Source organism: Typopeltis vanoorti, chromosome 5 (assembly GCF_054136105.1).
Source record: "Typopeltis vanoorti isolate ZY-2024b chromosome 5, IOZ_Tvanoo_1.0, whole genome shotgun sequence".
Taxonomy (NCBI): domain Eukaryota; kingdom Metazoa; phylum Arthropoda; class Arachnida; order Uropygi; family Thelyphonidae; genus Typopeltis; species Typopeltis vanoorti.
Genome location: NC_143553.1, coordinates 6,788,348 through 6,813,058, shown reverse-complemented (window position 1 = coordinate 6,813,058; position 24,711 = coordinate 6,788,348). Strand labels below are relative to the sequence as shown.

At 37.8% G+C, this 24,711-nt stretch overlaps 1 protein-coding gene across 3 annotated transcripts in view; it reads right to left on the bottom strand.

Moving 5' to 3' along the window:
- The window catches only part of sloth2 (ubiquinol-cytochrome c reductase complex assembly factor 6 sloth 2), a 369,803-nt gene that overhangs the window by 315,860 nt on the left and 29,232 nt on the right, over positions 1-24,711 (bottom strand). The window contains exon 1 of one of the 3 annotated variants that reach the window (XR_016548293.1): positions 15,894-16,295. The exons of 1 other annotated variant lie outside the window; for it this stretch is intronic. Coding sequence is in view for 1 of the 2 variants with exons in the window: in XM_090392236.1 (XP_090248362.1) it covers positions 15,894-16,048 (155 nt within the window). In the remaining variant the exon portion in view is untranslated. Of the gene's footprint in view, positions 1-15,893; positions 16,296-24,711 lie in introns of those variants that run through there. One more of the 3 variants, XM_090392236.1, reaches the window with a different exon arrangement.

The window sequence follows — 24,711 nt, the reverse complement described above, 5'->3', positions numbered from 1 at the left end:
ACGACCTACCATCTCCATGTGAAATCAGTTTCACGTGAAAAAAATCCTTATGAAGGTTGTTCACGTCAAGTGGATTCCAACTCGGGTTTTTCCAACCAAACTGCATTGTCGATATCCAATGAGTTAGGAAAACTCAGAATGAAATGGTATGAATAGAAAAAGATGACCATGATGGAAATCAAGCTATGACGATTGGAAGGGAAAGACTAAAGGCAATGGAAATAGCCGTGAGGAATTCGAGAATCCCTTCAATGAAAGAAATAAAAAGCAGATCCATTTGATCCAATGTCATTCTCTAGCAGTAACCCTGGGAATTTTATATATATATGATCCACACACGAAAGGCCACAAGACCTGTGGCACACCAGCGCCGTGTGTGGGCAAGAGGAATAGAAGAACGGAGGAATCTGTTCACATTTTGCTTGAACAGCTGAGGGTTGTAATCTTTGAGGAAGGCTCGAAGTGGGGGAGACTGTTCCAAAGGACAGATGTGTATGGAATGAAATAGGAGGAAGTGGAGTTGGTTCGGTGAGTTTCAAGATAGACTATAAAGGGTGTTGATTACAATGGCTCTTGTTTGAATTATTTTGGAAGAGTGTGTATGGGGTGGGGGGGAATAGTGGCCAATTCAGCAAAAGCACTATCCATAAAAGTTACTGAAGAAGAGCCACAAGGCAGAAACTGACATCTGTGAGAGAGGGATCGTTAATTAACCAGATTGCCCTCTTCTGGAAAGAATCGAGCAATCAGAGAAGATTTTTGGTGCTCCGCTCCAAATATGGAAGTAATAGTCCATGGTTGGACGGATTTGGGCTTTGCATAGAGTTAGCAGGTGTGAAGTAGTGTCTAATGGGAAAAAGTACTGTATATCAAGATTTTTGGCAGCTGCGGAAGCTATAGTTGAAATGTGGTTGTGCCAGGAAAGATGAGAGGTGTAGGTCAATCCGAATAGAGAAATCTGATCGTGGTTGGATATTCAGTATTAATGAAGGTAAGAGGGAGGGATGCAAGCTCCTTCTTGCGAGAGAGAGATCAGACAGAACTGAGTTTTGGTGGCATTGAAGTTTACAAGGTTGTCCTTGCCCCACTAGGATATAACTACGAGATCTGAGTTCAGGTTGTTTGTCGTGGTAGATCTTGAGGATTCTAATACTTGAGCACTAACAGGTTTGTCGAATGAAAAGAGGGAATGGAGTGTACTCTCGTCAGCAAAGCTATGGATAGGATTGGAAATATGCGAGAGCAGTTCATTTATATACAATAGGAAAAGAGCGGATGATATGAACCCTCAGATTTCCCCACCAACGCAGGCGTTGGTGGTGAAATCTGACGAGAGTAAACTGTCCACCATGACACGTAATGAGCGATCAGTAAGAAAGTTGGCAATCCAGTTGTAGAGTGAAAGAGGCAAACCGTATAGGATGGCCGTTAGTTAACTAGGTGCCTATGCCAAACCCGATCAAATGCATTTGAAATGTCTAGGGCACCCCCATGAGTTTCTTCAAATTTGTCCATGTCTTGAATTGAGAGGTGGGTGATCATGGGAAGGAGGAATAGAAGTCACGAAGATCCTCCCAGTTGGCACCCTTTTAGTGGCAAAGGACACGAGACTGTGAACTGGTAGGTGAAGGTTGTTCTGTGACAAAAGAGACGTGTATGAAGTTGTGGTGCGGGTTAGCAAGAGGAGAACCAACAACCACAATATACCTGGAAGGGGGAGCTTATTAGGAAGAGGTTAATTATGTTTGGTAAATTGGAGAGGGTTGTCAGGTGTTCTGATAGAATTGAGAAACACAGTGCAGCGCGTTTTCCTACAAACGTGATAAGCGTTGATTTAGTTTGTATCGAAATTTCTTGCTGTTTCGGTTAACACAATTTTCCTATGATATCACGGACGACAGGTTTAAGGGTTAGACAATCGAGAAATCCTATTATGGAGACCAAATATGGAACTATTACAAGCCGCTTCGAGCCTCTGGTAAGTAGGATGGTGATCGCACGCATTCATCTCCCACATAAATAATGTACTCGACCTCAAAGTAAGTAGTCACGATTTGAACGAACTAATGAAAGAGGAAAACGTCAAAAAATTCTATTTCAGCATATTTAAAAGATAATTAATGTTCTTGGCAAATTTCAAACTAGTGATATTTACGTTAAATGATTCGAAAATTGTGCGCGAAACGGAAGTGCAAGTGTTGCCGCTCCTTGAAAGAACGACACAGATGCACGCTTTGGATGGAAAGACATCTTGGGTTTCAATCTCGCCATGAAAGTTTTTTTTTTAATTACGTGAATGCTGATTATCGGGAGGTAGATGGGTTTTTTCCAGTCCACAAACTCCGGTTTTTACCTCCAGATAATAAAAGCGGAGGGGGCGATTACAAGGAAGTCTTACTAACATTTCTCATCTATTGACCACTTAGTATGCAAGTTTTGTTTTTATACGAATTCCCCTCACACTTTTGGTACAAAGACTGTAATAATCAACAGGGTGGACAAGCCAGGAATAAATTGGACAGCTGACTGGATTGACAAAACAACTGACATTTCCTTTTAGATCATGGTTCTCGAAAGTACTAATGAAATGGTGAACAGAATGAGTACTCAGTACTGATGACGCAGTTAACAGATTTCTAAAGGTTGCGAAATTGCACGTGCAAATTCCGAAGGCAGAAAGAAATACTCCTCGAAGGGAAATCTCATTTGAACGCGTATAACTGAAGCGTGCTGAAAGAGCAAGGAGTAAATTCGTTTTTGCGAAACGAGACTAATTTCAGAATTTTCCTTTATTCGGAGAATGACAGGGTTGTAGATATAAAGTAAGTGGGCGAAAGAACAGAGTCTTGGAAGTACTCCAAGAAGTTGAAAACCAGCTGTAAAATGTCACATAATGAAACATTCCAAAAGGAAACTGGTCACTATACGATGTGAAAGGTGTCTTAGATCATACGCATACTCTTTAATCGTTAACAGAAAACGAAGCGCGACCTTCCCACTTCCTTCTGAAACTGCTATGATGTATATTTATTTCTAAAGTATGTTTTATCCGCATGTTAAATGCAAATTTTTTTTTTTTTTTTTTTTTTTTTTTTTTTTGAGGGGTGGGGGAGATATCCAAAACGCTTGCAAACATCATTTATCTCGGCAGAAATTAGCTTTAAATTAATAGTTCTGAAAATTCTCTTATAATAACAATTTTTATATTTGACGTCCGTAGGGTCACTGCCGTACCTCACATGGTTTTGGCAATGATGTCTTCTGCTAGAAGAAGTGATAGGGTCGCAGATTCCCTTTCCACACAAAGTTTGTAGGACAATCACAAACATCCATGCCCACGGCGGGATTCGAACCCGCAGCCTCTTGGCTGGAGAGCAGACACGCCAACCAGGCTGGCTATAATAGCAATATCTTTACTATTATTTTGATTGAATTCAACCAACAATTACTCATATGCAACAAATATGCTCTATAATTCAGCAATCCTCTACATGCTTCTGTGGAATTACGTAAATTGTTGTGCTCTAAATGTTGCCACTGGATTAATAACTCTACATTTATTAATTCAAACTATTTTTAGGCACAAGTGGGGCCATACTGTTTCAAGACAAAAGATGAGCAATTGTTTATTTAGTAATTTCTGTTCAGAGTTTCTCCTCCTCCCACTTTTAGTCTCCCACAGATAATATCCTGAATTATCAGACAGCCTTTCTAAATAGCTCGACAGAAAAAGTTACGTTTCCATGAAGGAAACTGCAATGAAATTCGTAATCGAAAGTAAACGTTCATTTACAGTTTGATTTAGCAGTTTTGGCACGCACTTTGTTGGATTTCCTTCTCCCACAAAATGGATACTTTAAAAAAAGTCATCGCTTCATGCAAACATGATAATTCGAACACCCCCCCCCCCGCTAATCTTCGTCATTTCAAAATCCGTACTATATGAATGCAAGAGTATCGAATCTCAAAATAATCTCGTTTAAAACGAGATTATTTTGTGGTACAACGATGCCATTCAAGCTGGAAAGAACCTTGAGGTGCCGATTACCGAATCAAGCAAAAAGGCCATTCATGTTTAACATTTAAATTCAAAAGAGGAAAATGCTACGCAGATGAAAGCACATAATGGAATTCTAAGAGTTGATAAGTTTAGGGGTGATTGGGAAATCAAAAAATACGCTTATGGAGTTCGAATCTCTTTGACAAGTTTCTGGGCATGCCTATCTAATAAGGGGAAGGCACGTTTTTTTTCAGAAATCTGACATTTAATAGTTGCCATGAAGTCTTCATTTCACTTGAAGCTCTCAATGGAAGTAAAACACATCCGACAACTAATTGTATGTCATCCATTCAGAACCTTTTTTTTTCTTCTTCCATTCTTCGCTCACTGAAACAAAGAAGCATCAGACATTGTTCAGGTGTGAGCAATGCTGCATCGCCTGATGATAGAAAATTAAATGTAATCGAAGAATGATTGAGCACGTTGGTGCATAATACTCCTTCCGTTCTGGAAGTTTCAACTACTGGACAGGAAAGAATTTTCTGTCCCTGAAAAAAAATTTCTCAGGAAATTGTTTCCACGATATTAAATTTATCCTACTCTTCCGGTCTTGCAGAAATCGATCTGTTAATTTAGCCTGCCAAATATTTAACAACAAGATACTTATCTTTTCACAGTTTAATGGCTAACTGTGGGATTGTTTGATGAATTTAAAAAAAAAAAAACGAAGTACTTCTACCATTAATGACGCACAGTTTCAGTTCTGAAAGCGAAGAAGTAACTTATTACAAAGGAGACAAAGAGAATCACTGACATTTCAGAGCTGTAGCATCAAAATAACCCTGTAGGCGCTTTTGTTACCTTTAACTTCTCCGGAGGTATCCACGTTTTCGAAATATTCATGTTTACTGCGGATATGAAGTCAATCCGAATCGATGAATCCGAAGTACAGTTAAAGTAGTAGCATAGCAGCTAGCCTTCCTGCAGCGCATACCCTCGATATGTGCTAATCGAAAGAGACGATCCCTGAGGAGGGTTATCGGATGAATAATGACCACCTGCCCATTGTGGTTCTGGAGTCTTTCTCACAGAAAACAGCTGCACCCGTCTTCTCATTGATTTCTCTAGATATTTAATGGCATTTGTGTGAATTTGTAGCAACGATGTCTGCAATGCATCCCTCTCGAAGGAAGACAGAAAGGAGGGTGCAGTGCCTATGCGTCTGGACATTCCACAGTGATTAATATGAATTCAGATCACGTGAATTCTCCAGCCGTGCAGGAGGTTCTCCGTGTGTTCTTCAAACAAAATTCTTTGCAGCATGGACCTACTGGCATTCCTTAAAGCACGTACAACATGATAAAGTGCATATCATCTTTGCGAGGTGCTAATAGGTCACACCGTTTGTACGTCGGTCACGCTAACCGAAGGTCTATGACCATCCAGATCTATAGGCCACACCATCCTGGTCAGTGATTGTGCAGAAAGCAGGATCCATAAATTCTTGTTTGCGCCAAAAGCGTAGTCGTCCACTGCGATGTACCAGAAACCCGTGGCCGGAATAAAAGCACCTCTTCTAGAAAAAGTGGCGTGCTACTCACATCACATCCGCTTCTTTCGACGATGGCCTTTGGCTCTCCAGAACGGAATATCTACGATAGCATATCCATATTGTTATTGACATTTTTATTATGGAGCGAAGGAAACATATCTACTGTGTGTGTGTGTGTGTGTGTGTGTGTGTGTGTGTGTGTGTATATATATATATATATATATATATATATATATATATAAATTAAAGTTTTTTTACCTTGGGTATAATATATGTTAAAGATACCAAGCTATTTTAAACCTGGTTTTTACTCCATTTCCCAAGTAAGCAAACAGACAACCAAGTCAAGTTTGCGCCTGCAAGTGTTGCAAGTCTAGCTGATCCTGCACGTAGTGCAAGACCAAGGCAAAATAGAAAAGCTCTGATCACTAATCTTAATATTTACCCATAATGCAAAGCACATCTCCTGGAGGAGATGTATGACGCTTTGTATTAAAGGCAAGGGGCCACTACCCAGACCGGTTTCGATCTTTATTGAGGTGTATTTAAGTAAAGACCTCTCTAAAAATTAGGACGATCCCTAGACCACTCCATAGTGGATGAAAGACCATCCAATTCAGCGTTGTTCCACTCAGGACAGACTCACTCCATCACCGAGAAGAACTTCTCAGCGTTGGCTCCACCCAGTGACAGGCTCACCCCACCACCAGCCAAAGCCATAACCTCAGCGGTGGCCTACTCAGAGATAGGTTTTTGCCTATCCCCAAGCAGAGCCTCTCAAAGCCAGCCCCCACGAGTTCCGACCCTTATCGAGGTCTCATCAGTGGGAGCCAGGCTAGAAATACCAAGATTTTAGTAATACAGAGCCTATAAGTATTTTACCAGAACAAGTTACCATAAGGTGTTTTATGCTTATTAAATAAAAATTTCAGGAGGAGATATAAATGTAGGAAGTATTTTACCTTGGGTATAATAAATGTTAAAGATACCAAGCTATTTTAAACCTGGTTTTACTCCATTTCCCAAGTAAGCAAACAGACAATCAAGTCAAGTTTGCGCCTGCACGTACTGCAAGTCTAGGTGACCCGTTATTTGTCTGTTTGCTTACTTGGGAAATGGAGTAAAAACCAGGTTTAAAATAGCTTGGTATCTTTAACATATATTATACCCAAGGTAAAAAAACTTTCTACATCTATCTCTCATCCCGAGATTTTTATTTAATAAAGTCAAAGCACCTTTTGGTAACTTGTCTTGGTAAAATACTTAGAAGCTCTGTATTACTTAACCTTGGTATTTCCTAGCCTGGCTCTCACTGATGAGACCTCAATAAAGGTCGAAACCGGTCTGGGTAGTGGCCCCTTGCCTTTAATACATAGCATCATACATCTCCTCAAGAAGATGGGCTTTGCATTAAGGGTAAATATTAATAATAGTGATCAGAACTTATTCCACCTTTACTACGAGTTGCCTAGACTTGTACTACTTTACGGGTCACTTAGACTTGCATTACGTGCAGGCGCAAACTTGAACTTATTTGTCTGTTTGCTTACTTGGGAAATGGAGTAAAAACCAGGTTTAAAATAGCTTGGTATCTTTAAACATATATTTATATGCGGTTTTTCCAAAGAGACTTTTTTTTTCTGAAAAGCTGACAATTCTTCAGTGGATATCAATATTTTCATTTTTCCCTTGGATACTTGCATTAACGCCATTTAAGTAATTAAAAATATCATCTAAATATGCCATTTTAGCACACCAAATATCATTTCGAAGACATTTACAAAACCATCTGTATTTTCATTTTGAAAAACAGCCAATAATTCATTCCTAAGTTCTGAAATTCGGAATAGCATCCCTGGATAACCATCTTATTTCAGTGTGCAAAAGCAAAGATTCGTATAGGCTTCCATAGATATGGAAAGTTTTTTTTTTTTTTTTTTAAAAAAAAAAGGCATGCTTTTAAAGGTCTTGACTTGATGTAATTTACCATATTTACAACTTGGCTTAGTACAGGTTTTAATATTGCCGGTAATGTGTTTGAAACTAGGGATTCTCTGTGCAAAAAATAGTGCGTATATATAATATTTGGGTTTATTTTCTTTTCAAGGATAACAAATTCTTTAAATAGAACCTACCATTGATGGAGCACCGTTCGTACAAATTCCTACACACAGCTCCCAGGAAATTTTAAAATTTCACAAAGCAGTCTTCAGTTGTTAGAGTAACCAATTACACTCAGAACTGTGTCATGTGACATTTTTCATCGGCGGAACACTTGTAACCAGTTCGCGGAACACACGTGTTCCGGGGAACACCGGTTAAGAACCGGTGTTAGACGCTCAATGGGATGAAACAGTACTGAGAAAAGATTAAAAATTTTTAATTCTTCCAATATTTCGTATCAGTCACTGAGATATCGTCAGGGAATACAATACGAGACTTGTAACACACACAGGAGCCTCCGTTGCTCAGTCAATGTAGACGAAGCCCTTTGGTCGGAAAGACCTGGGTTCGATTCCCGTCCATGACAGGAGGAACCTTTATCTGGTCTGTTTCGACTAAAGGTGAGTTCACCGGTCTCATGGTCGTCCGCCATATCATCATATCTCCCTAGTATTCAGCTGCAATCCTCTCAAAGAGAGAAGACTACAGGACTAGAACTAGGAACACACACACACACACACACCACAAAACAAGTGAAACACGTGAACAAAAGAAAGACGTGTTACAAGTCTCATATTGTACTCTCTGACGATGTCTCAGTTACAGAAGAAATATTGGAAGAATTAAATATTTTTAATCTTTTCTCAGTCTGTTTCACTCCATTCAGCCGCTAACATAAGTTTCTCCCAGCACCTAATATACCTACATTATACTCGCATCTGTTTCTTCTGTTTAAAAATAAAATAAATAAACGAAATCATGCAAAAAAGCCTTAAATTGCGTCTCTCGCCGAAATTGGGTTTTTTCCATCCAGTGAAACAGGTGAGAAAATTTAGTCATAATACACTCTGGCCTCATAGCTTTAGCCGCAAATCTAAACCAACCAACAGTGTTTAGATGGTTCAAAATAATTTTAACTCGTGTTTGGACTTGCTTCGCCAATTCCACATTTCATGTTCATCCAAAACGGTTAGTTTATCGTTGTTTTCCGCTTAGTATAAAAGCTTGCATGTTTGATTTGTCTGTTTTACACGCTGTTATCTGTCTTAGATGCAATACTAATTATTAATGTTTATTCCAAATATGATGCAAATATTCTAAATCGTATGGTTTCAAACCTGTTAAAGTCACTCTAAAAAAATGTACTACCAGAACGCTTTCGTTTGTACAATAAAAAGAGGAAATTTTCTCTAGAATACAAAAGGAAAATGCGTACGCTAATACAAATAATTTCTCATAATCTCAGTTGAACACAACCCGAAAAAACTTATTTCTAAAACATACTTGTTTCATATCGTGTAATGATCTGTTCTAGTGATATTAAAGATCCTTTTTTGTTTATAAGTAAAGGCGAAAACCAAATGCAAAGCCTTTTTTTGATGAACCATTCCCAGTGCACAAGAAGCTTGGCTTCGAGTCAATTCTGCAGTCCTTGAATGCAGCGTCTCCATGTTATGGATGGATACTGTTTCTTAGAAGGGATGCGTGTAGGTTAAGCTGCAAGACGACCGGTGTCAGCGGAGGAGGACAATTTTCTATGCACTCTCGCCGTTTCCTGAATTGAACAAAAGGAATTATTTCTACAAGGGTAATTATGGTAACAAAAGATCAAATTCTCGAATGATATCAAAATTGATGCTAAAGAAATGCACCAAACGATACACAAATATTACTTCATATACATACGACTTATAGCACATTGTTCATGAGCCATCTGACAAATATTTACCTCCCAGAGACGTCTATTGTGTTTCTTTTCCTTCTTGACATTAGATTTGTTTGGGGGGGGGGGGGATACTAATGTACTATCGTAGCTCGCAGCTTAAGAGCAGACTAAAATCGATAGAAATGTCGTGCAAAACAGCTCATTACATCACGAATTTGGTCGTCCAGATGAATAAGACGCACGTAATACGAATAACAACTTACTTCATAAACAATATCGCCGAACTTAAATATAAAGAGCCAATAGGCTTCGAGGTGTATAAAATATTGATAAGCCAAAAGGGAACTCATCCTTTTAATTTTCTGCAGAATACGTTCTCAGGAAAAACAAAAAAATCTAAGGGTCTAAAACTGCACAAACTGCACGTTTTTTATTTATTTTATCTGCAGACACGTACAACGTCTGCAGTTAACAAAGGTTGTTTTTCTACTGAAGGCAACAGCTTTTCTTGTTCATTCACGCTGATATCATTAGATTTATATTTCGTTGAACGAAGTAGACTTCTGTCTTGGTCCCTACTTGGTGATCACATTTATTCCGGTAGGGAACGTCGTTGCTGCGAGGGACATCAAGGAGTCTGAACCGGTCGTCCAGTAGAGCGACAGTGTTCTGATAAGGCCAGAAGTCGATCACCTTCGACAATCACCTTAAAAAAGTATGAGCCGCCTACCCAATTGAGCAAATCTGCCGCAGAATACAAATGAGTCGTCATTTTTGAAACACCAACGCTCATCGAAACGCCCTTGCAGAAGACTGTTTGATAAATCGCTTGCCGTCTGTTCGACAGGCGAATGTACCAATTAAAAGAAAATTCCTGTTCTCTGACTCTTGTCCTTCGTGTTTGTCCACCTTTCTTGGCCTTTCGGTCCCTTTCACTGAAATAAGCGCTGCATATTCGCCTTCCATGCTGGCGTCCAATCTCCCACACCTTTCGCCCACACACACACAAACTTCTGCTTGTGGTACGGGGATCTCTTGGTAACACGGAGATATCAAACGATGGCAACCATTCTTACGATACATGGCGTAATCTATTTTACTTACCAGTCAGTTGCCTTCAAAGGAAAATTAATTTTTTTAATTATGCGCCGGTGTGGTTGCTTTATACCTTTCATGTTTTAATCAAATGACAGATTGCACAAGAGGCTAAAGCATCAGTGTCACAAACCCACCGTAGGTTTTTGATCGACTGGCCTCGGAGGTAGGCAGTCGATGGTTTCTCGCCCTATCACGTAGGCTACTCTTTGAGAATGCCCTACCACTCGCAAAACATGTCCGTTGGCTACAAACGGAGGCGATACCAGCACACGCAGTTTACGTCATGTAGCTTGCTGGTAAAAAGTTTGCTCATTGTACAATGAAATCTGTATTATGCCATAAATATACATTCCCGTTTACTAGAGGTTGTGATCGAGTGAGTCATAATTGCAGATTTAGCAAAAAATAAATAATACAACTGTTAGAAATTTGCTGTGTACATTTTTTTAAAATCAATTCCAAACATTTGGTGAATACAAAACTGGTCATTACTTTATGAATCATCTTTAAAATGGTTGCATTCTTGGAGTTGTTATACCAAAACCAGTAAGGTTATAAGACAAAATATCTAGTGAATGCTTACATTTGTTGGCGCTTTCTTTGGCCAGCGCTGTATGATGAAAAAATCGAGATTTCAACAGGGAAAATTTCTTCTTTTCTCTCTCTCTCTCACACACACATTAACTTGCCTTCGTTTGAAAACAAAATGGACTTTGTAAAAATTCTGGGATTTTTTACGTTATGTAAAAATTCAATATTCTTAAAACGCGAACAGAATCCAGTTAATGATTTATCTTATGGCTTATGAAGTAAATCTAAAAATGTTAAAAACTTAGTTCTGCTTGTTTAAGGTGGAGATCCGTTAACCCTGCGGAGGTCGCGGCTGATCTGACAGATACAAACAAATTGTTTAATATGAATATTCTTACACATATCCAGTGTATACCTTGGAGGTCATGAGTAGCTGCGCATGCATATATTACGAGTGATATTCCACACTGTTTATGCGATCAGTTTTGGTTTAACACGTGTTATGCAAAAGATGCGAGATATTTCTTGGTAAATTGTATCTGAGAGATGCCGCGAACTCCGATGTCAGTATTAGTATTGGTTTAGGGTTTTTTTTTTTTTTTTTTATCATTTATTTACCGTTGAAAATGGCCGGGAAAATATATCGATTGGATAATTCATCAGATGTTGAAGAGATTCAGCGATTTTCTTACTCGAGTCCGATGATGAGAATGATAGAGTCGAATGCGAAAGTGATATTTGATAGTAAATGGTATCTGGAGATACCGCGAACTCCGATGTCAGTATAGTATTGGTTTAGTTGTTTTTTCTTTGTTCAATAATTTCTAGATTGCAACTGAAATTAAATAAACCATCATGTATTATATTTGCAGCGTTTTTTTTTTGAAGTTTTATCTCATTTTAGCACATACTCGTAATGAATGCATCTCTCAGACACACGCGACCTACGCTGCAAGTTTTTCGACCACGACTTCCGCAGGATTAAGAGTGACACTTATCTAAGATGAAAGGTCTTTACACACTCACCGTAGACTAGTTTTTTCCAATGTCAGTCTAATTTAAATCCAGGCTTAGTTTAACGGTCGAAGCAACTCGAGGCCTTTGTATTAAATGTCTATTAATTGCATGCATTCTAATGGCCCATCTGTTTGCTTTGCGGGATGAACAAAAAACGTTTCCTGGAGGAAAAACCCTGCCACCAGTATCCCCACTTCCATATCCATTTCACGCACTCTCATTTTATTACTACTCTATGAGCTCTCGAGATACTGACGATTGTGAGAAATAATTGTCCTGCTGGGGAGTATAAAAAGTACCAATTCTCGATTCCGATATTATCACTTTTTAACAAATATCTGCGAGTAAAAAGTTAATTTTTAGAGTTAATTTTATCATAAGAAAGTCATTCTGGTAGAATGGAAATGCTCAGTAGTCATAAATTAGAAAATATGCAATGGAAACTGCTAAACTTGTTTCGTGATAGCATCCGACTTAAGATGTGGAATAAGTTTTGCAACAGGCATTCGTGTCACAGGAGTCACATATCAAGTGGTTCTACACGTGCTTGAACTCTGCGATTTCCATTCCAAGACAGATTCTGAAAGGTCTAGCAACACGAATACTACAGGAATTGTTATTTTTTTTTAAGTGATAGTACTCTAGTTGTTAGCTCTGCGTGCAGTCTTCTGCGATCATTATGATTAGTTTGAACCTAATGAGATTTTTTTTGTTCTTTTCTTTGTTAGAGGTAAAAATACAGTAATCAAAGAGCAATTAATGTTATTTAGAATGCACTTTTCTCTGTCACATCAAAAATAATTAAAACATTATATTAGCATCTTTAACCTTGTAGTGATACTAAAGTGATCGAGGTTAAAAATGCCATTAAAATGGAAACATTTATTTGTACATTTCGGATATTTGCTCTCAATGTAATTTGTTTTCATTCCTACTGTTCAGTTCTTTTCAACGTTACCATTTTCAGAAACAGATGAATAGAATAGTAGGGGACAGCATGCATGCAAAGTTGTATAATTGGCTTCGTAGAGTGAAGCACCGACTTCTATCCCTGCTTCTCATGGGGTGTGGCCATGGTGCGTAAATCGAATACCCGGATAATTAACAGGATGACTAAATCTAATCAATTAGTACCCGGATCCATCGCTATGCTACGAGAACTCTAGTTTTCAGAAAAGTGACGATTAAAATTGCAACCTTATGCCTAACAGCTGCAATAAATCTTCAAGAAATTGTGCAAGGCTTTGGTAACAGAGGTGGATGACAGTAGCGATTTCCCCCTCACACAAAGAAAAAAAAAAAAAGCTGCGAATATCGACGTCAAATTTTAAAAAAATCTTCATAGTGCAATTTTTTTTTTTTAAGTGAAAGATTATTGAATTTAAATTAATATAACAAAGAATGTCGATCAACCAAATCAGAATTTATCTTTCCACCACACAAAAAATTAATATTAAAGTCTGGATCGCTACCTGAATTAGATAGTTTGGTTACTTTTTTCACATGATCGAGCATCTGTCTATTGCCTCTTCCCCCCCCCCCTCCACTAACCCAAATATGGGAACCCTAAAGTTAGGTACATTTAGGATACGTAGTTTGCAATCGCACGGAAGAGCGCTTAGCGTTTTGTTTCTGTGGGTATGATATGTTTGTCAGACCCCAAAAAAAAAAAAAATCTAAAGGAGTTGTTATATATAACATTAAATTCACGAGAAACATTTATAAAGAGTTATCTTAGATTTTTAACTAAATAATATAAAGAAAAAAAAAGGAAGTGGACAGATTCAATAAACACTGAGGGCTAATATCGACCGTGTTTTATACGCAAGATCGTTAAAAAAAAAAAAAGAAGCAAAGTTTAGCTATTTGTTTCTTTTTATTTTAAGAAAGTTCAAAATTAAGTGTTTCAGTGTGTACTTGGAAAATCAGTCCCGAAAGTGCGAGGGATTCAGGTAGATGAAATGTTTACTGAAAAGAACACGACCTTGGTGGATATCGAATAATTACCACCGACTGTCCTGTTTCCTTATTACTCGCTTATTTCTACCAATTATTTTTATTGCCACAACTATCGTGGGGACACTTTGGTGATATCCTGCTGTCTGTGATTGTGAAAATTCTCTCTCTTTCTTTACAACAACATGTTTACGAACACAAGGGGGGGGGGAAAGGCAATGAAATTTGATGTTATGAAGTTGGGATTTTCTAGAAAAGTAAAATAAAAACATTGCACACATTCCTATCCGACCAGCGTGCTATTAGCTAACAAGTGAAATGGTGACGACATTCATTAAAAAAATTTAAAATAAAACAGCAGAATTACGAAGGGGGGGAAAATAAACCTCAGCTGCATAGAATGAAAAATAAAATGCTTTTCAGTAAGGTTAAATAAGATACATTATTCTTAGTAAATTAATCTGGCTCGCACGTTGCTTATAAGAGTACACCTAAGATAACAGAATCGTCAGCTAAAGTCGAAGGAAGTTAACCTAATTACGACCCAGTGCCAAGGACAATACGAGAAGGTAATCAGATGAATGTCATGTTGGTTGGACGCAGATGGGAGGTAAAAGGTGGTCTTTTCCCAATGAGGTTTGCGTGCGACAGATTGCTGGTTCCTTGCAGATATCCGAACCATCATTCTAATCAGAAGAAAATGACGTCTGTCATTAATAAGAAACGCAGTTATGGCGGGTGAAGATTTCACAAGATCAAAAAGGTGCGGAGAAAGAGACAGCGACCCACGATGAATGACTGTCTAAATTTAACTTGATCACGGTAAAAGACGAAAGAATTTACCTTTCGGTGTAGTCTAACGTCATGACGAAAGACGTCACAAGGAGGGGAGAGAATGTTGCGTCATTTTCTTGGCACATCTTAGCGTTAAGGCACTTGTTTACTTATGTAAATACAAAAGATAGGAAGAATGCGATAACGATTTACGTTGCCGAAAAGTTTTAGAGAAAACGTAACTTTAAACGTTTCGATGATCTACTCTTAAAAGCTGAAGATCCAGTTGATGCTTTAAAGTTTGTAGCGAGGAAGACAGATTATGCAGTAAAATACACTAATACCTCGGACTGAAACTGCGCAAGATGTCGTGGGGCCTAACAGAAGATAACTTACTGGGTACTTTTTCTTTTCGTGCATGTGCTGTTACGAATGACTAGTTATAAAAATAATTCGAAAATTGAAAAAACAAAAAATATTGTCACAAACTATTCCTATTTAACAAGAACAATAATATGGATTATCAATAATAATATTGATACGAAGGAGGGACAGGAAATGCTTCCTTTCGCTGGAGGAATAATATCACCTTTTCCTCACGTGTTTTGTTATTTTAGGACAACACATTTAGTGATGGGGATAAAATTATTCACAATGTTTCACAAATGGACATGAACCTCCATTAAAAAAAGTGCTTACATCTTAAAAATAAAAAGAAATATTGAAACACTTTTCTCCATAATAGTAGATGAACAAATAATATTTCAGCAAATGTTATGAATAGCACACGAAGCTTAACATTCGTGTGCTATTCATAGCAGTCACTGAAGCTTTGTTCAGTTTAGTTTATTTGAAATTAAAGGCAGAAGCAACTAAAGTTAGGACATCAGTTTGTTACGTCTGTTAAGTGTGTAGGTTCTCCGACTAATTTACCTGTTCTATGGAATGAAAATCCTGCTGTATTTTTATTTAAAAAAAAAAGGAAATAAGCACATTAAATAAATATGTTGTTTAGTTAGAAACAACAAAGTACACATGCCCAAACCACTCGTCTTAACAGGTCTGCTAGTTCCTACGAGGATTAAATCTGTATCAAGAAACACAACGATCTAATAAAGATATAAAATGACGCTTACCTTAACGTGAAGAATATTGGATCCTTCTGAAATGAGTAACCTTCGCTCAGACCGGACCAATCGCCTGCATCAAGAAAGATTTCACATCCTGAGAAGAAAGACGTTAGCATATTCTGTAGATACACGAAAGACATCAAACAAAGTGGGAGAGGCATTTCAAGATGGGCTAGTTCGCCGTGGCTTTTAGAAAGCGTACGACATAAAATTTCAGGGAAAATTCGAAGCGACAGCAGAGATGAGCAGCCAGGCCATTTGCAGCAAGAATAGTGGGTATGAATTTTGAGTAGCGTTTGGTCTGCCATCATTAAATGTTGTAACAATACAGACGTGGGCTGTGATAGCAGCAAAGCGCTAACTTGCCAGTCTTACACAGATGACGAAATAAAGATTGTTGAAGATAAGTTTGAGAAGCGTTTCTGTTTAGTCTGCTGAAGTTCTTAAGATAGCACAGGTGATATTTAAGAATCCTGCAATATTAATTGTGCTGCCGGCGCCAAAATATGAGAAATGCGAGGATGACGTGTATTGCTCGCAAAATCAAGTGTGTAACGGAATAGCTCCTACAACATGAATGAACTTGCCACAAAACTTTTCTTATTCGCAAAAAGTGGACCTTTCTGCTCATTATGGAACTTATTTCAAAATATTCGCTGGTTTTGTAGCATAATAAGCTGGAAAATTGTCAATTCATTCCAATGACGTTGATCGATTCACCAACCAAAGTTGCTAATGCGTTCTAGGTTTGTTTCTTCGTGGTGTGGGATTATCATTGAGAATAACCGCTTTGGTATTAGAAAATCTCGATTTTTTTTTTATTCATACTGACAAATTAAAATCTCAGTTTCTTTAAAGGAAAAAATGTAAAATAACATTCAGAGTTTTTAGTACAAATGAATATTAATATCCATGGATGTTAACATAGAAGGGCGGGCATCCCCCTCCTGGGAATGTGATGTACAAGTAAGTTAATTTTTAACAAATAATCATGCTTAGTGTAGTTATTTGTGGAAATTGTTCCATGGAATAAGAAAATAGAATCGTCTCAGCTACAATAAAGAAATCACTGGATTAGCGTCTCATTTCTGGCCTGTGCTCCAAGTCGATGCATTTAAGACTATTTCGAGGCACTGGCTTGCAAGATTCTGCGATTTCGAGTGTTTTAGTGCTGACAGGCTCTTCCATATGATCGAGAGGTGAGGGTTTTTTTTTTTTTTTTTTTTATATTAAATCTACGAGGTTGTCTTTTAATTAGAGGAAATATTTTAGATTTTAAATCTTTCCTCTAATTAGAAGAAATGTTTTCTTCTTATCTTCATTTCCCTTAAGAACAAGACCACACTGATCACTATTTCGTTATTTACCAGGAAAGATTACTTGAATTTGTATGATAAGTTGTACTATTGCTTCCAAATTTTAGTCTCATATTTTCAAAGTTTGCCTTTGAAAGATAAAACATTGTTTTATCTTCACTGTTACTATTTGTAATTAGTAGTGGTTTCAGAACGGCGACGAAGTGCATTCATTTTTTTTTAATCGGTGGAAAGTGTGTTGAATTGGCGGAAAGTGTTGCTGCATTCCGTATTGAAAATTAATGAGGAAATTTATCCATATTTTAAGAAGTATGTGTTACTGTTGTGCAAGAGAATGAAAACAGAGGAATTCATAGTTAACTTATTACCGAGAGACTTCCAAGGAGTCACGGACTCAAGGGGAGGAACCACGCAGTCTGCCATACCTTCTTTTGAAGTTGATCACCACCTCCAAAGGCGATTCGTTCTACTCATACCGATAATCTGTCCTGTATGACCCTGTCAGAAGCTTCAAGGTCTATCACATCTACCTTCTTTCTCCTCTTCGAGAATTTGCGGATTGCAGACTATCAATCTACTCTTATGATCTACATTCCACAGTCCCGATTCAATTTCTAACACTCCTTTGCACCCTTTCCACTGTCTCTGCACCACTTTAATAACCACGGAACCAGATCTGTCCAGATGAGGCTGTATTAAAGCCTTGGCGAGAGGCAAAATAACTTCGCACAATTCAACGCTTGTTTTAGCGTTTCAATTATCTTCTATGAGTTGTATTGATTGAGCTCCATCTTGATCAATTTCTTCTAGCATATTCCGACTAATATAATGTGAAATTGGATCTCATTGCACCAAACTGCATAACCCCCTGAACCGATGGCTGTTATAATTTACCCAGAATCCCATAAGGAGTAGTTGACTCTAGCTTGACTTGAATGGTTGAAAGCCAAGTTGCTCCGATTACATTACTAGTTGCAGGTTTAAAACATACTTTTTTAAAATGATAGCAATATTTGGAGTTGAAAACGGGAGTGCACGTTAAATCACTTACAAGAAAACAAAAATTCTGACACACTAAAAACAAACAAATAGGCGTAGTATTAAACAAAACGCTTCAAATATAAAAAATCCGAATTGCATGTAAAATCATTTGAAAACAGATGTAAACCACACATTTCGCACCGAATGAAAAATATAAAAACGAAATAGGTGACACCATCTTGTTAAGCATGTTGCCTCATACCATGTTTAGTAACAAGCATCTACGATTTGTTTCTGACTTGAGTTGTCCATTTCGAGAGACTAGACGCAACGCATGAAGCTAGCGTGTGCATGTCAGCCATGAGACCTCTCGCTACTTCAGAGACTAATAGATGAGCAAATTTCAGACAGACCCAACCACGTAACTGACATAATGTCCCGATAAAGTGTATGAATAACATATTTGGCTGGCATACTGCATTCCACGTGGTGCTGATGAATACAAGCAGACAGACAGCTCACAAAGTGCTAAGAAGAGAAATCAGCAGAATCGGCAGACATATTTACAGTGTCGGGTCGGATTTCTATTTGCAAATTTAGACGCAAATAAATAACACTGGCGCTGCTAAAAATATCCGCCTTGTTCTAATCACGGACCGGGTGACTCAGTACCTTACGCTACCAGCTAAACATGTACCGCTCTCTCAGCCTAAAATCGGAGGACCAAATGGGGACATTAAAAGAGGTGCGATTTGTGGAATTTGGAGTGTTTCAATTGCTACTGGTGATGAGAGAAGGCAGAAAATGAGAAAGTAGCGACTTGACCATACAAACACTAACGATAATGATGATACCTTCTCTCCCACTATTTTAAAGAAAAAAATAGGCATTTTAGACTAATAGAAATTAAGAATTTTTTTTTAATTGAGTATTCTCACATCATATTCTAATTTCTTGAAAAAAGTATTCTATGTTGCTTGTGGGTAAGCTGTCTTCAGTTTGCTCGAACATTAATTGATGTTAGGGGACATCCTGTTATGCCACAAAGGGATCATAATTTCAGCAAGTAAATTGAAATGCATATGGAATTTGAACACTTTGATTAAGGCATCGTTAAAATATCAAATATTTGTCTGTTTTATTTACAAATGGTACAATATGATTCGAAGGATGAAAGTAGTTTGGCAAATTACTCAACTAATTTAAAACACTGAAGGTCTTCGTGTTCCCCAGTTTCGTTGCACCTCTCACGAGTTCTTCAAAATCCCCATGTATTTGGATCCCACGTACACCACTGAAAGTTTCTTGATGATGCTTTCCAATAGTTCCATGTCTGGTCTGTACAGCAAGGATCATGTAAAAATAAATAAAGCCTTGGCCCTCCCACGGTATTAATGCACTATAAGCTTACATCCTTTCGTGACTACGAGTCTTGCCTTAAGCGATACTTGGCTTACGATGAGCATGATATACAGTCTTCCTTTATCCCGTTGAAAACCGAAGTAAAAACTGTGCTCCCCCCCCTCCCAAAAAGGGGAGGGGTTTATTCAAATGAAGCATGTTGAAAATCAGTCTTCCATGGACTTCCCTGCACTTCCATGTTTGTCAGCTGATTCAGGATGGAATTTAGACCACTGATGTATACTTTACATGAGGAGGAATAAGTTCAAGGACAAGCTAATTGCTTTCAACCTTCTAGGAAAGTAACTTCAAAATGACTTAATTCTCTTGTACACTGAGTCGCCAAAAACGTGCCATCAGATCTGGTGGTTTTATTTTATGCGGGATGTACATCATCATAAAGCGTCTGTTAAGAGTGCTTCATCTTACGTACACATAAAGCAGTCGCCTTGGCTGCCAAGATGATTTCGCTTAAGCCTGGTATTTAGGATCCTCACTGAAATCTGATCGCGTTCAAATAAAAATAAATAATTCGAATATGCTAAGTTTTTCTTTGCATCACACACACACACACACACCAAAGAGAGAGATCAACAGGTTTAAAGTGTTAAACCCAACGTATTTCTTTTCAGTGTGCGAGAACTACTCCTTGCGAAAATATTTTCTTCCTGACACAGAAACAAGTCGCTAAGAGCAGCACTTTATTTTTCCCATAAGAAAACATACCAAGCACTGAAATAAAGAAAATACTTCAATCTCTCCTCGAATGGCCATTCAAACATTGCTGATATAACGAAATGTCTGAAATTATAAGTATTGCACGCAACAGTTTTTAGCCACAGAATAAATGTGTGCTAACGAAAAAAGACAATTCGTCGTCATTGTGCAACGATACTACGCTGCAGTGGTAGTATCAAACTTCCTCACTATTATAATTCGGAGATTCGATATTCAAAAATCCATTTAAAAGGATAAATACTTGCAATTTCTTCATAACATGTCTCCCAGTTATATGATTTGCAGTTAAAAAAAAACATTCTGCAGATTAAAACCTGGAATCTCATGTACTAAAAACAGGGGACATCTTTCATAAAACTAATTTTGCATAATCTATAATTTATTTCGTGCAGTTATGTTTGTAGAACCTTGCTAGAAGGCTGGGATTATGATTTATTCAAGGATAGTTAGAAAGTAAAACAAAGCTTCGTTCGAAGCTTTGTTTATTCAACGAATTTGCTCATTTGCACAATTCCTCGTTCGTTTCCTGGAATTCATAACCACACCACCCACTAGAAAGGCAAGACGCCTCACGTTTTAAACCTAGTTAGCTATCGAGAATCATCGGCAGCAGGAACAGAGAAGAAATGACGATCTGCAGCTCTGGAAAATTACTTGAGGTTCGTAACACTGCATTCAATCCCATGATTGCAAATAGTGCGTGTCAATGCTTCTAGATGCTACAGAAGAAACTAAGATGGTAAGGGACTCCTCCTCTGCCCAACACTCACGGCAAACATCGAAGCCTTCATTCCACCCACCAACGCTATATTCTTCAGGTACTTCTGGTTCTCAAAGTTGAAGATTTTTCCCTGAAAGAAATTAAAATGCAAAAGTTGAACTCTGTTCTAAAAGATTTCTTTAGTCATTTTTATCGCCACAATAAAAGAAGTTTCTGTTTTTACCTCTTGTCTTGTTTGTGCTGTCTTTATAATTACTTAAGTTATTTCGATATTAGAATATTTCCTTTGAGATCTTACAACGGATGTGTTTGTGTAACTTCGTAGTAACGCCTCCGTTTCGTATGCGGCTAGAAGTGATCCAGTCATAGCTTTCATTGTGATTGCCACACTGCTGGAACCCCCCCCCCCTTCCCAGTCAGTTTCCGAGTTAGTTAATCTTTGGGAACGCATGCGAGGAGAGCTTTCTCCCCTGTTTGAAAATGATTTTTAACTCCGTTATTCAAGAAAAATAAACGATTGCATAACTCGCTCTATGACAATAGACCAGTTAGAAGCACAAGTGCGCAGCAGTTGCTTGTCATACTCTCGTCACTCGAAAATTTTCCAATGATCGGTAGCCATGAACTCAACTATTGACGACGATGGAAGTTGGCTGTGTTAATATCGCGAAGATAAAGACGCAGATTAAAATGTTTCTGACATACACTCAAAGGGAGTTAACGTTCGTGGTCACAGAGCTGTGGGTTCGAATCTTGCTGGTGTGGTGGTCACGAATGTTTATAATTTTTACGTGACACTATTTTCATTCCGAGATGTGAGCCCACCTGGTTGATTGATACTCTGGCAAGAGAAAATAAGTTTAGTTTTGAGAATTGGATTCTTCTCGAAAACTTAATCCTCTGCCAATTCACGGAACTATGCGTGCTTTTTTTTTTTTTCGTTCTTTCATGGGCGGGATTATCATTAAAAATTAATACACTTATCTAGGTCAAGGACTGTTGGGAGCTTAGCTTCTTAAATTTTGTTAAGTTAGAAATGAAGTTTTTTTTTTTTTGTATCCATTCTGTATTACGAATCCGGGTCAAGAGTGTATAAATTAGATTTTGTGCATAAAGTAGATGTTAGGAATTTAACTTTTGTGAATGAAAAGAAGTTGAGATGAATATTTTAAAAATTAAATTATTATTTATCACCCTCCAGACCTTCATTTCCGGACTATTTCAAAAAGAGTGAATAAAACTAGAAATAGCTCCTTCTACGAAGAGCTATTCTTGTTTCCTCCAGTGAAATCCGTAGGGTGAAGTAAGCCGTTGCAGAGAAGGCCACGCACTCTTTACGCAATAATGATAATTTTCCTGAATCATAAGGAGGTTCACGCCTCCCGTCTTTGGGAAGAAGTCTGCACTTGTTCTTCTGCTAGTCAGTCAGGTGAGCGATTCTTTATTTACTTAACAGGAATATTAGAAGCGACAGCTTTTGCCAAAAATTATGAAATGGGAGTTGCTGAAAGCTATGGAAATGTTATGAACAAAATATGTTTATAACTGAGTCAGTCATTCGAATTTCCCCCTTAAAGTTTAGTTGCTAGAATTGAATGCAATAAAGAATAGAATATTAAAAACTGATATTTAGCAGTATTTAACTTTCCAAAATTTAAAAAACAGTTTATCTCATGCTAAAAACTGAAAGATCAGTTCAGGCGGAACTGCTGTACTGAATCTTGATAAAATATTAATGAAAAGATATTTTGAAATGTAAAGTATACGACAAATTGGCAATCCTTTTGAATTACAAGGATCGTGTTAATCGAGATACCCCGTTATTTATTTCGAACTCGAAAGTCGAAGAAATATTACAAAGCTGCCTTCTTGATGCCATCATAGGCATCAGGAAGACAAGACAGCTTGCTGTTTCACGAGGTGATGGTTATACAGCGTGAAGCTAAGGACGGTTACCTGCAGATCACACGATATCTTATAGAAAGTGTCAGAACAACTTAGTCGTGTATAAGCCGACCATTACTAAAGCAGAATCCTCACTTGCTTGATCAGAGTCTGAAAGGTTAAATCCCACCGGATGTTGAGAATACAAAACGTTATTGAGCTACCCCTTTATCTAGCGACATGACATGAGTGTTCCATGTCCATTTGAGTTAGAACAGCAGACAAGACTGTGCTTATTTTAAAAAGTCAAATTAAGGCAAACAACTATAAAATGTCTCATCCTTTTGTTGATGTCGGTTCAAATCAGAAACGAGCTCATAACCTATCGGACGCTCTGGATTTCAGTGCTAAGGATGGGGAAAATTCTGTACACTTAAAAACAAATGCAGGTTGAAGATTCCGGGAAAATGCTGATGAACGCTTCTCTTCTCAAAAATTTCAAAATAAGATTGAGAAGCTTTTTCTGTCAGTTCTTAGTAGCGATGAGAATTGTTAATACATCAGTTCTAAAAGTATGCTCTGCCTTGGTCTTCTTGTTTCAAAAGAATAGACAGGTGTATAAACGACCAAAGATATTTACACGAAAGGGAAAATGCAGGAGGGCGTACGAGTTAGTATAAGGGATTCATTAAGACCTTTCAACAGGTAGGAATGAAATGCTCCTCATTTATAAAAAGCGGTTTTATTGCATCTAGCATGCAAGTATGCTCGCATGTGTAGGCGGACCTGGAATTAGTCAAGGGCAAAAACTCCAAGCGATGAGTTGCCTGCAGCGAAAGTCATCTTTTGAATGCTGAGGTGAAATGTAATGTGATGTGTTTATGCCAAGAGAAGCTAAAAATCATCGTGATTCCAAAAAGGAGATCCTTTTGTTTGAGGACTTGAGTGGTACAGGTAAGTAACAGCAGTGAACTTTCGCAAAATGAATATATAAATCACTTAATACAAATTTGCATTTAAACAATTTTCTTAAAAAAAAAAAATTAAAGCCTTAAGTTTCATGGGGAGTTGATAATCGAAGTTATATAATCCATGTATGTTGTTAGCGATTCAGATTAATTCTTGGAGGGGGGGAACGAGTAAGATATTAATGCTGGCGATTGACACGTTTTAATAATAGAATTACACATTAGTTAATAACGTCAGTTTAATGTATACTTCAAAAGATGTTATAAATGGATAATCATTCAAAACTGTTTTTCTTATTTGACTAAAAGTTCAATATTTCAATCTAATTTCTTAGAAAGGGGAGCGATTTCTCTTCATTTAATCTATTACTCTGACCAAGCAAAGGTTCTGGAGCTGTGATGAGCAAATCTGTTTCTTAGAACCTTTCTGTATCAGTTGTTCAAAGTACAGTAGCTCAAGCATGAAGAACTCCTCGAAAGGCTGTAGCAGATCCAATCCATATTGGCGAACATTCATTTTGAAAGGAATATTCCAAACAATGCAGTAGTTGAATGGTATAGGATTCAGTTTATCCTTTATTTTTTTGGGGGGGGGAGGAATAAAGGTGGAGGCCAGATCAACTTGTCTGCACCGAGCCACATAAATCTGGTAATGCAGCCGAAGTAAAAACTTCAGATAACAGGGATTTCTCTACATTTCGGGGGGGGGGGGGGGGTAATGATTTCTGAGCTCGCTTTCATTCACCAACTTCGATAAATGTTGGAGTAGAACAGATGCAACAGGGTGATGCAAGATAAATCTCCAGGGATACTTA